This window comes from Haemorhous mexicanus, chromosome 3 (genome assembly GCF_027477595.1).
Source record: "Haemorhous mexicanus isolate bHaeMex1 chromosome 3, bHaeMex1.pri, whole genome shotgun sequence".
NCBI classification, from domain to species: domain Eukaryota; kingdom Metazoa; phylum Chordata; class Aves; order Passeriformes; family Fringillidae; genus Haemorhous; species Haemorhous mexicanus.
The window spans coordinates 115,155,098-115,169,426 of NC_082343.1; the positions used below are offsets into that span (position 1 = coordinate 115,155,098).

General features: G+C 46.3%; 1 protein-coding gene across 1 annotated transcript; it reads right to left on the reverse strand.

Annotated features, from left to right (window-relative positions):
* Window positions 1–1,004: 1,004 nt before the first annotated feature.
* Window positions 1,005–14,128, reverse strand: LOC132325602 (L-threonine 3-dehydrogenase, mitochondrial-like). The gene is made up of 10 exons (XM_059843106.1): window positions 14,036–14,128; window positions 11,505–11,616; window positions 9,086–9,287; window positions 8,712–8,754; window positions 7,531–7,601; window positions 6,845–6,994; window positions 5,905–6,077; window positions 4,860–4,950; window positions 4,122–4,391; window positions 1,005–3,912 (listed from the first exon to the last, which is right to left on the reverse strand). The coding sequence occupies exons 3-10, from the start codon at window positions 9,267–9,269 to the stop codon at window positions 3,773–3,775; spliced, it is 1,122 nt and encodes a 373-aa protein (XP_059699089.1). The 5' UTR covers window positions 9,270–9,287; window positions 11,505–11,616; window positions 14,036–14,128; the 3' UTR covers window positions 1,005–3,772.
* Window positions 14,129–14,329: the final 201 nt, after the last annotated feature.

Genomic DNA, 14,329 nt, shown 5'->3' on the forward strand with positions numbered 1-14,329 from the left:
CCTTGTCCCAGGTCCCTCTCCAGCCCCCCTGGAGCCCCTTCAGACACTGCAAGGGCTCTGAAGTCTCCCTGGATCCTTCTCCTGGTGAACACCCCCAATGCTCCCAACCTGGCTCCAGCTGCAGCAGCTCTGGAGGCAGCACCATCATCTCTGGCACCTCTAAAAGCCAGGCTGGGCTTGTGTCAAACAGGACTCGACAAGATCCAGACCAAGGATCAAAAGGGAGCAGCTGGGAAGAGCAACACCCTCCAAAGCACCATGGCCACGTTAGTCATTGAACTGTGGTCAGGAGGAATGTTCTCTCCACCAGAGGTTCCCATTAAAGCACGGCCAGGAGGAATGTTCTCTCCAGCAGAGGTTCCCATCGTTGGAAAGCCAAGGTGTGGGAGGAGGGCAAGGCCTCGTTTCACCTGCAGGGAGGGTTTATCCATGGATTAAAGAGGGCAGGGTGGGGCTGTGGGAGTTATGAGTGTCATCTCCTCACCCATCTCTTCACCCTCACCATCCTGCTGACCCATCACAGGTTGTGCAACACCTGGAGGCAGGACTTGCTCAGACACAGAAACAGGGACCTAACAGGGCCTCAGCACCCTCACAGCCAACAATTCCTTCCCAAATTCCCATCCATCCCTGCCCTCTGGCAGTTTGAAGCCATTCCATGTGTCCCTCCATCCCTTGTCCCCAGTCCCTCTCCAGCTCTCCTGGAGCCCCTTTAGGCTCTGGAAGGGGCTCTGAGCTCTCCCTGGATCCTTCTCTTCTCCAGGTGAACACTCCCATCTCTTCCAGCCTGGCTCCAGCCCTCGGAGCATCTCCATGGCCTCCTCTGGACTCTCCCCAGCTGTTCCATGTGGATTTTCACTTTACAAATCCTCCCTGTGACTTCATTTACTCCAAGCCTCCATGCCACATTTAACACCCCAGCTGCTGACTCAGCCTGCAGGGCTCTTCCCTCCTGGCTGTGTCACTTTTCCCACCTGCTCCAACTAAAGATGACAAACTTGGGATCCATCTGCAAAGGATTTTATTAAAGTAGGCATCACCCACAACTAACAATAGTTGAAAAAATATTCTTAACAACCTTTTTTTAAATTTCTTTTTGTCCTGAATAAGTAATTAAACAACCACACTGCTCAAGTGTCATGAGAGAAGTCTCTGCCCAGAAGTCAAACTTCCAACAGGTAGAAAAAGGTAGATATTTTGAACCACATCAAGTTGGTTTAACAAAGAAAAAAAATTGTGACATCATTACAAGAAAAGTTAATGTGGAAAACATGAGGGCTAAACTATACAGATCATTGATGAGATTGAAAATGAGAATTTCAAACAGGCTGCAGACCTTGCAGACAGATTTAATTACATTCCCTGATTGTCACCACAGTTTCCTCTAGACCACTCTCTATAGGAACATGGTTTATTTCAGACTTTTAAAAAACTAATCTGCTTAAATGGCTGCTCCTAAATGAGGCCAGTAACATCTTGACAGGAAAACCAAAACTGTGTTCAAAATGCCATAGGTTTGAATTCCACCTTTGCCATGACACCTGTTCCAAGGCTTTTGTGTAATTCCACCACCAATGACAGTGTTTCAGAAGAAAGTAAGTTCCTGCTCCTCACTCTTGCTGACTCCAATGAAACTGGAGCTGGGAGTGAGGCTGAGGGGATCAGACCCCAGGACTCTGAGTGATGTAAGGACATGGAGTGAGACCCACCAAAAACTCTTTATTTTACACTTCCCAGAGGTGGAACAGAGGCACTGAGGAGTGGACAAGACACTTCAAGCTCCTTTCCAGCCCTTCATCTGCTGGCTCCAGATCCCTGGGAGATAATCCAGTCTGGATCCCATCCTTTTGGGCAGAGGACAAAGCCCAGCCAGTCTCTCCTCAGAGGATGTGAAGGGAGGGCCGACTTCACAGGCCCATTGGGTGAAAAATTACACTTGAGCTATGTGAGAGTTACAAAGTGGCCAAAGTTTAAAAATTTGTCCTTTCAGCAATGTAAACAATATAAAAATGTTTCAGTAACAGCCACGACCCTTGAGCTTAAATACATGGGAAATTCATACTTTGCCCACAGATGAAAGGATAAAATACATACAAAACCAAGAGATACAAGTGTAACAAATGTTTCAAATAACTGGGTTTCACCACAGATCTTCATTGGAAGGTTACTTTTGTGAGGAAACATATTCCCTGCAGGAGAACTTCTGCACAAAGGGACAAAAGTCTGATCATGGCAGGGTTACAGAGAACACAACAGACTCACAACCACCAAAGCACCATCACAGAAAACAGAGCAAACAAGTTGTAGGCAAAAAAAAAAATATATACTTGAATGTTTTTACCTACACACACTACAGGAACATACAAGACCAAAAAAAAAAAAAAAAAAAAAAAAAAAAAAAAAAAAAAAAAAAAAGGAGAGCTTCCTGCAGGGAATTTCCAGTCATTTTGAAAATGAAAGGTATTTTTTCTTTGAAAAAAAAAATAAAAGTCCAAAGCTCCCACAGGCTGCTTCTCAGCTGGAGTAGATGACAGCTCAGACTCACATCCATGGAAACTGGTATTTTACCTACAATGGCTTTCCTGTCCTCCAGTTTAACATTTCCTGAAGTCTCTCCTAAGCAGCTTTTGAACTGACACCTCTTCCTCTCACACATCTAAAACTCCCTTGTTCATCCCAGAATCTCCTGTGCATGAAACTCAACGAGCAGAACAGCCCTTAGCTGTAAGCTAGAAGATTGTTTCAGCTTCTGGATCCCTCTCTGAAGAATAAAAGGGTATGAGTTACATATAAACAGCATCTACAAACTCAGTGCACGTGGGAAATGGGGTGAACAGAAAAGATTTCAAAGGCTGACCCAACTCTACAGTAAGGCTCCATCCTCAGCCTACATTTAAAACTTGTTCCAGGCAATGTGACACTGTGCAGGGACTCCAAACAATCGGAAGAACCAAAAGTACTGCTAAAAACCCCAGCCAGAGGCTTGGCCTCCCTGAAATCCCACCCAGACTCACATCCACAGAACAGCTCTTTGGAGTTTAGCTCTCCCTCCGAGGCTGCACTGAAGGCAGCAGCACTTGCAGAGAACAGGACAAAGCTTTGCTTGTAAACCCTGGGTTTTTTTTAAAGCAGGATGAGAATTCAAGTCCTATTCCACTTCACATTTATAAGCAGCATCATAAGAATGCTAATCTGTATGCCCGAGGTATAGAAAAGTGTATGCTTAGACAGCACTAAAGAGAGATATAAATAGGAGCTATTGAGCAAAGTTTGATTTCAAACTAGAATTGCAACAACCCCCTGCAATTTGGAAACATGAAACAGCGCGTCTGATGTCTCTTTTGTAAGCAAAGAGTAAAAAGGTTCTTGCTACAACCTAACATCCTCCACCAGGAAAAAGCAAAACCTATGGTTAAGTTTTTGGGATATGCCTGAAAGGCCAGGTTGGATAATACTATCCCATGTTGTTTGCCACGGAAGAGGCAGGAATGATTGGAGAGCCATCAGCCAGGAGTAAGGGAAAAACACCAAAATAGCACTAAGTGTGAAAGTTCAAGAACTCTGTGTTTGTCAGCAGTGCTGTGTTTGGGGTCAGCACCCAGTGCTGTTGTTTATCTAAAGGACATTCCAGCTATAGGACATTTCTGCCCAACTCTGTCACTACTTACAAAAATTAGTAACTGACATGCTCTAAGACTCGGAAAATTAGAAACTAAAATTCATCCATTTCTTCCTGGTCCTCTGTGGAAATCTGGAAACATCTGAAAGCATTTCAGTTAGCTTGGGCAATCCTAGAGTCAGACCCAAGGTAGCTAAACATGGTGGTCACCAGCTCCGGGAGGTCATAATCGTGTTTCCAACCCCAGTCCCTGCGGGCGTTGCTGTCATCGAAGTTCATGGGCCAGCTGTCAGCTGCAGGGAAAAAAAAAAAAGAACCAAGAAAGGTGAGGCTTAGGGAAAAATCTCTCTGAACTTTGAGATGTTTCATCATTACTAAAGCTGAATTTTGAACCATAAGACTTGAACTGCACAGGAGCAATTTGTCAGTTCCTAAAAAGAAGAGAGACTTCATTTCACCCCGATGATGTTTTTTCTTACCTGCTGCCAGGGAAAATACTAACCTATGGCCTGCCTGACTTGATCCACGTTGTAGGTCATCTGGAGCTCAGGAACATACTTCTGCACCTCCTGAGCCAGCTCCTCAGGAGTGAAGCTCATGGCACTGATGTTGTAGGTCCTCATGGTCAGGGCTTCTGCAGGGGCCTCCATGATCTCCAGCGTGGCCTTCAGGCAGTCATCGATGTACATCATGGGCAGCCGGGTGTCCGGCCTCAGGTAGCACTTGAATTTGCCAGTCTTTATGGCATCATGGAAAATCTGGACAGCATAATCTGGGAAAGAGGATAATGGATGTGTATGATTTGTGTTGTGCACTTCATGACAGTCAACAAACCTCAGACCAACCCCAAAGTCTCCTGTATCAAATCTGGCAGCAGGACTGTGAGATATTCATCATGAAATCACAAAATGGTTTGGGTTGGAAGGGATCTTAGAGACCATTCCCTTTCACTCCCTGCCATGGGAAGGGATGCCACTCACTATCCCAGGTTGCTCCAAGCCCTCCAAGCCTGGCCTTGGGCACTTCCAGGGATCCAGGGGCAGCTGCAACTTCTCTGGGTAACCTGTGCCAGTTGGAAATGAAACTGGCACAGGGTTCCCCACCCTCACAGGGAACAGTTCCTTCCCAATATCCCATCTATCCCTGCCCTCTGGCAGTGGGCAATGTCACCCTTGTCCTGTCATTCCATGTCCCTGTGAAAAGTCCTCCCCAGCCCTCTTACCATGCACCAGTCACTCACCAGTTGTTCCCCCCCCAGGCTGGGAATCTGCAGAGATAATCCCTGGATACCTGAGGCAGCGGAAGTCCAGGCCATAGCGGTAGTGGTAGTACTGGGGAGGGGGCAGAAACACAGAGTTACACACCAAGAGCTGGTCACACACCCACTGGTTTCACAGGAAAAACCTGACACAGGATGAACCTTCATTTGTCCCAGGACAGGGATGAAAGGAATGGAATTATTGAACAATCCCCATTCCCTGCCTGGCAGCTGATGTCCCTGCTTGCCCTTTTTCAGCTCACATCCACATCGGTACACGTGGATCTTTGACATGGATTGTCATGCTTCTCATGTAGGGTCTACAATGTTCAGAAACTGAACAGTCCTAAGTTTGTGAGACCTTCCAGGATAATACAGTCCTCAGACAGGAAAACTGTATAAAAAAATCAGTTTTAAAAATGTTGTTTATAAATAACTACAAAGCCAAAAGAGAAGTTGTGCATGCGCAGACTCCCAAGACTTTGACTTTAAAGTCTTTTTTTGTAGAGGAGGAGCAAAAAGTCATCATTGTGTACCTGCTGTCACAAGGCTTTGTGCACTGTCCTTTCTGCAGTGCCATTTACACTGGCACAGAGGCCAAAGCCATAAAAAACAGGGAAAGAAATGACACTGAAAGTCAGCTGTTTGCCAGCTTCCCATGCTTTGTGCTCTTCCCAACAAAACTCAAAAGATATTTGACCTTCAGAGCTGCCTCAGACTATTGCTGAGTAGGAAAGTCTGAATTAAGGAAAAATGGGGGAAAGAATGAGTGAGGAATCTTACAAAAGCAATGAAGTTCCAATCATAGAATAATGGAATGTCTAGGGTTGGAAGAGACCTTAAAGAACATTCCAACCCCTGCCAAGGACAGGGACACCTTCCACTATCCCAGATTGCTCCAAACCCTGTCCAGCCTGGCCTTGGACACTTCCTGGGATCCAGGAGCAGCCACAGTTTCCTTGGGAAACCTCTTTCAGTGAAGCTCTCTCAGACCTTTTAGGAAATGAATAAAATAAAAAATTCTCACTTCTCCCATGAGCTCAGCGTGGACCTTGGAGACTCCATAGATTGTCCTTGGTCTCTGAATGCAGAGATCAGGAGTTGGATCTCGAGGAGAGGTGGGTCCAAAGGCTCCAATGGTGCTTGGAACAAAGAGCCTCAAATTATGCTCAGCTGCAATATCCAGAACATTGTGTAAACCTGGGGAAAAAAAAAACCCACAAAACAACAGGATTTACCAGAATATTTCTTATTTCTCAGGCCACTGTGAGAATTATAGAACATTCTCAGCTGGAAGGCACCCATCAAGATCATCCAGTCCAACCCCTGGCCCTGCACAGACACCCTAACAATCCCACCCTGTGAGCATTGTCCAAACACTCCTGGAGCTCTGGCAGCCTTGGGAATGTCACCATTCACTGGGGAGTGTTATAGGAGCTTCCTTGAGCTAGGTCTCTCAAGCTCTTGGAGGTCTATAACACACCTAAGATAGCACAGCTACCCTTAGAGGCATAAAAATCAGCAGGATGGCTTCTGTTGCAGTGTTGGAAACAAAAAGGTTTAATAAAAAGCAAAATAACAAACAGAGAAAAGCCCAGCCAAGTGCAAGAGGTTCTTACTCCTGGTAAAACACCTCACAAAAGCCATTAGTTTCTTTGTTCTCTTCTTTTTCTAGTAAATTGCTCAAGAAGGACTTTATGGCTTCTGCCCAATTAGATATCTTTAAGTTTGAGGTGAAGTCCCTAAGGACCTATGAAGTGTCTTTTTCACCTAATCAAGGAGAAAAACCTCTGAGCTTCTTTCCTTTTTGAGGGGACAAAAGACAATTTTGTCACTTTGTCAACAGGGAGCACATTCCTAGAAGGGAGCTGTTCCAATGCCCCACACCCTCTGGAGAAGAACGTTTCCCTGATCTCCAACCCAAACCTGCCCTGACACAGCTTCAAGCACTCCAAGCCAGCACACACCAGTGATGTTGACAGCCCTGGCCAAGGGCACGTTGGCCTCTCCCACGGCGCTGAGCAGGGCGCTGTAGTGGAACAGCCACGTGATGCGGTTGTTCACCACGATCTCCCGCAGGTTCTTGTAGTCCAAGATATCTGCGAAGATGAAAGGACCTGGAGGAGGTGGAAGCAGGGGGAAATTGGATGTCAGGAATGGACGGAAGGAAGGTTCTGCATGAAGCTCAAGCTGCTGTTTCTACCACCTAAATACATCACTAGACAATGAAGTTGAGAAAAAATTTTTGCAAGCTTCCAGCGAAAATCAAAGAGTCTTAAATCCTATTCTATAACCACCTCATTATAAAAATTCCTTGAGCATGTAAAAACAAAGCACAAGTTTCATTTCCAACTTCCTCCCTCCAAAAAAATAAAAGCACCTCTTTCTACAGCAGGAGCACAAGGTGCCTCAAATAGTTATTCGAGTCAGGAAAGTGGAACAGCAGCAGTGAAAAAATGCAAAGAGAAATATTTAGGAAAAGGGAATAAGAGAAGAAATCAATATCTTGGCAAGATTTGAAAGCAGGGAGGCATTATTCAGGTTTGAACAGCAGCTTGTCCATGTAACCCACTTATCACTTTGATAATTAGTTTATGAACATCAGAGGTAAAGTCAAGGCTTTTTTTTTCCATGTGCTTCCCCAGTCACTTACCACTGTAAAAAACATTATCTGCAGGCTTTCTAATGTCAGACAAGATCACATTGTTCTTTCCAAAGCGTTTCCTGTGTAAAAATACCCACAGGTGAGTCCACAGCTTTTGAGATAATCCATCAGCTGCTATTTTGTTTTGCAGGAGTGATAGTAGAGGAACAATATTTTCCACAACAAAATCAGTTACCTTACTAAACAAAAAAAACACCCCAACAATCCTTTAAATATCAACCCAGAATCTTGAAAAATGATAAAATACTTCAAGTGGCAATCAAGGTCTGCATACGGATAGAGGAATTTTTTAGAAAGTGAAAATAAGTTAGGAAAAGAGACTTTCCTACACTTTTCTTGCTGAAAATTGTACCCAGGGATAATTTACTCCCCTGCAGACAACAAAAAACCACTGGGATTATTGTAGCTGGAGTTATTTTAATATCAAGTAAGCAAATAGAATAGAGAAATTGTCACCTTGTGCTAATCAACACAAGGCTGCTGGAGAGAGCAGATCTGGGGGCATTGGAGCACATTCTGGCCTCCCATTACTTGGATAATTTAAAAATTTATCATAGAAATGGTAGAAAATGTTCAAACTGCTACAGTGTTGAATGCAGTGAGTCTGCTCACTTTTAATCTTGGTCTAAATTCCCTCCAGCAAAGACTGTGAGCAAATGATAAACTGGATCTGAGCTGGATATGGACAAGGACATGGATCAGGGAGAGCTCTTGGAGCATTTCACACTTCTTGAAAAGATGTCACAAAAAAAGGAGGCAACTGTGCTTGAGGTGGGGAAAAGGAGAAGGAAAACTCTGAGGGTTCACAGACTCTGAATACTCCCATTTAAGTGGAAGCAAACAACTCAGCAGATAGTCCCTCAGACAAAATCCTGCTATTTTGGGAATTGTGACCAATGGACACACAGAAAATACGTCAGCAACTCACAGCAAGCACAGGAGGGACAAATAAAATGAGGGTGAAAATTTAATTATAGAATCATTAAGGAAAAGACCTTTAAGATCATCAAGTCCAGCCATTAACGTTATTTACAAAGCCAAGAGGCAAAAACAGTATTTGAAACATAGGATTTCTTTTATAAGCAACTTTCCAGACAACAATTGCTCCTAGAAGTGATGGCTAAAGCTGGAATTCCTCACTCACACCAAGCCAGGGAATGGTGACCCACCTCAGCAGCTTTGCAAGTCCCACCCCGAGCTGGCCAAGACCACCTAAGAGACAAAAATCAGAGGAAAAGTGGAAGTCACAATGCAGAATTCCATTATTATCCGTATCATATCAACAATTAGTATGATTTTCTCAGCGAGTCAGAAAGCTTTTACATTTTTTTCTCAAGAAACTGGTTTTAAAGGAGTTCTGGAATTGAAATAGGAAAGTTCACACAGGATTCCGATCTTACTGCCCAATGGGAAAGATCATCCCAATTCCAGGATATGTGGGGTATTTTTGCTTCCAGAACTGTGCCCTTTGGGGAGGGAGGGAGGAGAGCAGTGGGAAAGCTCAGCTGAGAAGCAGGAACCCAGCTGTGCCAGGAATGCTGACCTGTGATTAGCACCCGGGGATGATCCGACTCGGAGAACGTCACCGAGTGGAAGCTGGCGTCCGAGGCCACCTGGCGTGGGGACACCCCGATGGCCCTGACAGGCACAAGGGACCCCCCACAGCCACAGCCAGAGCTCTGCAGCAGCTGGCTGGCAGCTCTGCCCAGGTTCCTGATGACTGGCATCTTCCTCTTTCAGGTGTGCTGCGAGGAGAAAGACAAAAGATGAGTCAGGAGTGATTCAACCACATTAAACGGCTTTTAAAACATTCCCCCAGAAAAGTCTGCAGGGATCCAGAGGAATTTGATGCCATCCCAGGGCTGGGGGATTGTGCCAAGCAAGGGCTGAAAGCAGCCTGGGATGTAACATGAGCAGAGGTAATGTATTCCCTGGAGTGAGCTCAGGAAAATATCCACAGTCCAGAAAAATGGACAGGGAGAACACTGAAACGCTCAAGTTTAAACTTTTTTAAAAACTTAATTTGGAACTGTGATTTTAAGGATAAATACAGAATAAAACAAAGCTGCTGTGATGCCACGTTTGGAGTGAAAGCTTTGCAGGCTGCTGTGAATAAGCAAAACTCCTCAGGATTGCATCAACAAGAGCAGCTGAGCCAAGGAGGCAGCAGGAAATATCTTGGGAAAAAAGGGAGATCTACTCTGATTTAACACTCAGGATGGACAGTACCCAGAAAGCAGAGGAGTGGCAGGGCTTAGCCAGGCCTCAGGAAAATGTTTTAATTATTTATATAATTATAATTTACTCTGTGCTGCATTCAAGTTTGGGTTCTCGCTCTCCAAATCTTTCATATTGCAGAAGGAAATGCAAAGTACCCCAAATAAATGACACCTGCAGCCACAACTGGTCATTTCCGTGGTGCAAATTTAATTCTCTCTAATAAAATCCTCAAGGCACAGCCAGTCATTTTTTCCTTATCCCCTCTGAACAATTTTTAGCTGTTTTCCAAGGATCTAGAATATGTAAATTCCCAGATGAAAGCATATTTCAAACTTGCCTGATGGGGTTACCCTGTCAAATCCTTTCTTGGGGCATATATTCTAAAAAGGTGAGTCAGGTAGATGGAAGCTCTCCATAAGAAACTGCAGCAGTTCATTGCTGCAGATGAATTCCAGTTGCAGAGAAAAGCAAACAAGTGATTAATGTGGGTGTTTCTTTCACTTCTCAGTCACCTGACTGAGAATGTTCTGGTACTTGAGGAAATTCTGCTATTTAAATACAGATTTGCTAAATATTGTCTAGTAAGACAGCCCCATAAAATGGCATTATTAAAAAAATACATTTAAACTGACCAAAAAGACTTGGTCTGAGATGCCCAGAGAGGTGATGGGAGTGACCATCCTTGGAAATATCCAAATTCCATCTGGACACAGACCCAGACACCAGCTCTCATGATAATCCCTTCCTATTTCAGCATTGAAGAATAAAATCTTCCAGCATTGAAAGAGACTCACTGGTCTGTGTGACAAAAAATTTCCACTCCAAGTACCTGAAAAAGCATTTTGAGCTTTGCAAAGTACAAACAAAGCTGTGACTAAAATTGGTTTCCCAGAGACAGGACTGGTTTTTGCAAACATACCTAGAGTGAAACCACAAAGGCTTAAACTGAGAATTTACTCCCAAGTCTGACTCAGAACTGTAAATGCCTTTTATACCAGGAACTGAAACAGCCAGGCAGCAGAGCTGCTGCAAAACCCTCCACTGATGGCATTTGTTTCTATTTCAAAGACAGAGGGGGAAAAACCAGGTGTGACTGGCTACTAAAGTTGCCATAAATGCACAGATATATAAAGAAATCAATATTATGCCTTAGAAACACTTCCCCAAATAGCTGAAGTCAGCCCCACACAGTGATTAACTTGCAAAAGCAACTCATACAGGAAAGCCCATTCTGCTAGATCCAAGTTTTCCATCTTAATTAACTTCCAGGAGTTATTAACAGCTCTGAACACATACAAAAAGAAAATAATTTAACTGATGTAAAATAACTTTTATTTTTATAGGCTTCCCTTTTCATTATCCCAAAGGGGAAGACTTTCTGTTCTGTTGGGAACTGAAGAGGAAAAAATTACCTATATAATATATAGATATAATTTATAGTGGAAGGTGTCCTTGCCCATGAACCAGGATGAGCTCTAAGATCCCTTCCAACCCAAACCATTCCAAGATTCCACATTATATTTTCAAATCCCCTCCCACATCCCCTTCTGAACAGTTTTTCAGTCCCTGATCTCATTTATCAACTTAAACTGATATTAGAAAGTGTTAGCAAAATGAGGAAGTTTTATCCTGAAATATCAAAGTTATTTCCCTCACCCCAGTAATTTAAACCAATAACCAAAGGTAATTTCAAGGATTAGGCAATGGAATTACAGCTGGAATTTTCCCTCTCCTGTACTCACCTGGGCCTCAGCTGGTGATAAGGCAGAAGCAGAGCAGAGAAGGCAATTTATAGGACACTGCCTCTTTGGAAAGCCAATCAAAACCTGGCAGAGAGTAGGAGTTGTCCCACACCTTAAAGGAAAAAAAAAACCAAAGAAAAAGTGCGTGAGAGATCAGCAGCAGCAGCAGCAGCAGCCAGGGATTTCACTGTTCTCTCCTGCTTGACTTTGAAATGCCTGGAAGTTTGGGAAAGGCAGGGAAATGTCTCTGAAGGTGCACAAGCAGCTCCTCCAAGTCCCAGAACCAGCCAGCCTCGGGTCATAGCCGAAGGACAGAGTTTAAATTAATTAGTGGCAGCGCAAAAAGATTAGTAGAAAGCAAACACGTGTTACAATGAACAATAATCTGCCTGGGATATCAGGAAATTTCTGGGGTTTGTAAGAAGATCAAAGCACTGGGAGAGGGAGAAGAGGGAATAAAGAAAAAAAAAAAAAAGAGACACATTCATAAAATGACATTTAGTGAGTGAACTGCCAGCTGCTGATCCTCTGCGAGGTTTCCAAGGTGTTAAATAAGCAGCAACACCTGTTGCTCACATAAAAGTCAAAAATGATTATGGAAACCAGCAGCTCTTGTAAATTAGTTATTAATAGAATGTCACGGTGACAAGAAAGAGAAGAAAGTAATGGGCTTTGTCTGGAAAATCCCACTGCAAGCTTCAAAGAAAATGGGAAAGAGGGAGGAAAGAGAAGTCAAACCAAACCCCGGAGCTCCCACAGGATCTCTGGGGCTGCACAGCTGCTGGGATGCCACAGGATGCCCCCTCAGAGAGCTAAACCAAAGAATCCAGAACTTTCTTCTTTCAAAGAAAATTAAGGGACTCTGCAGGGCACAGCATCTCCAGATTCCAGCCACATCCTTGGGAACATGGTCCAATGCGCTGAGCTCCAAATTCTTAACTCTCAGTTGGCTCCCAACCCCACAGCTTCTACTTCAGACCTGCAGATTTGCTTATGCATTGGAAAGCTCCTCTAATTTTCCCAACTGCATCAAGAGCTTGAGAAGTAAGACAGCACCTTCCTTGAGCATCCAAAAGATGAAGCATAAGGCACACTGCTCATGGGAAAGCCTCTATGGTGCCCAAGTGCTGCCAAGTGGAAACTCCATCAGATCCCTGCACTTGGGAGCACTCAAGCTGCAACAATCCCAGCTCAATCCCAGCAACTGCTGCCTGGACCCAAATGCACCTTACATTCCCTGCTGGCAACTCCTCTGCTTCCAAGATCCCCCAGGCTGGGACACCGTGTCCCTGCCGGTGTCCCCTGGCAGGGGGGATGTGCCAGGGTGTCCTGGCTGGAGCTGTTCCCTCTGGCAGGGAGCTGCTGGCCAAGCTCAGCTGGAATAACCTTGACACACACGCAGGGCTGCTGTCCCAGGGGTGACGCACGGCCGGGGATGAGGCCGAGCCCCTCGCGGAGCCTGCCAAGAGGAGACGTCAGCCCGAGCTGTGAGGGACCTGCTGGGAACCTGACCTCAGCCACCAAAAATAAACAAAAAAAAAAAAAAAAAAAGGAGATTACGCAGCTGCTGAACGGTGTGAAACTCCTGGAGGAGGTAAGGAGGATTGGTCCAGAACATCCAGTGTATCCTGGGCAGAGAGAGCAGCAGGGAAGGGGGGATTCTGCCCCTATGCCCCTCTCAGGTGAGACCCCACCTGCAGAGCTGCCTCCAGATCTGGGATCCAACAGCAGAAGGACGTGGAGCTGCTGGAGCAAGTCTAGAGGAGGCCACAGAGATGCTCCAAAGGCTGGAGCCCCTCTGCTCTGGAGCCAGGCTGGGAGAGCTGGGGGTGCTCACCTGAAGAAGGATCCAGGGAGAGCTCAGAGCCTCTTACAGTGGCTAAAGAGGCTCCAGGAGAGATGGAGAGGGACTGGGGACAAGGGATGGAGGGACAGGACGAGAGATAGCAGCTTTAAACATAAAACAAAAGTAGGTTTTGATGGGTACTGGGAAGGAATTCTTGGCTGTGAGCATGGACAGGACCTGGCACAGCTTGCTGTGGCTGCCCCTGGACCCCGGAAAATATTCAAGGCCAGGCTGGACAGGACTTGGAGCAACCTGGGATAGTGGAAGGTGTCCCTGCTCACGGCACGGGTTGGAACGGGAGGATCTTTAAATCCCTTCCACCCAAACTATTCCCCGATTCCCTGGCACTTCACCCGGCACAGCCTCCGCTGATGAAACCAAGGAGCCGGGGCGGGTGATGGGCACGAACAAAACCCGCCCGCCCGCAGAGTCCGGTGCTCGTGGCGCTTTGGTGTGGCACCAGAGCGCCACGAGCACCGAACCGCCGCCCCGGTCACGAAGTGTCCCCAAAGTGTCCCCAGAGGAAGGGACCGCGCAGTGCCGGGGGAAGCCGCCCCTCCCCCATCCCATTCATTCGGCCGCTCCGGGAGCGAGGCAGCCCCGCGATCCCAGATCCCCAAAAACCAGTCCCGCAAAGCCCCGCAGCCCCCCGGTCCGGTCCCGTCCGGTCCATCCCCTCACTCACCCCGCTCCTGCCGCTCTCCCGCCGCCGCCCCGTCCCTCAACCGGGGCCGCTCGCGCCGGGGCCGGGGCCTGACGTCAGCGGCGGCCGCCCAGGGGATTGGGCGGTGACGTCACACGGGCGTGATGTCACGCGCCGTGAGGGGCGGCGGTGCCGGGCGGGGCTCGGCTGCGGGGACGGCGCGACTTAGAGAGTCTGGGGAACAGGGACATTACAGCTCACCCCATCCCCTGCCCTGGGCAGGGGCACCTTCCTGTATCCCTGATTGCTCCGAGCCCTGTCCAGCCTGGCCTTGGA

Bases quoted from the DNA above. Each gene is read 5' to 3' on its own strand.
- LOC132325602 (XM_059843106.1), bottom strand. From the start codon at position 9,269: ATGCCAGTCATCAGGAACCTGGGCAGAGCTGCCAGCCAGCTGCTGCAG. The intron at 4,392-4,859 runs GTGAGTGACTGG...CCTCTTTCCCAG, and splicing joins GCCTGGGGGGGGAACAACTG to ATTATGCTGTCCAGATTTTC. The intron at 3,913-4,121 runs GTTAGTATTTTC...TTTTCCCTGCAG, and splicing joins TCAAGTCAGGCAGGCCATAG to CTGACAGCTGGCCCATGAAC.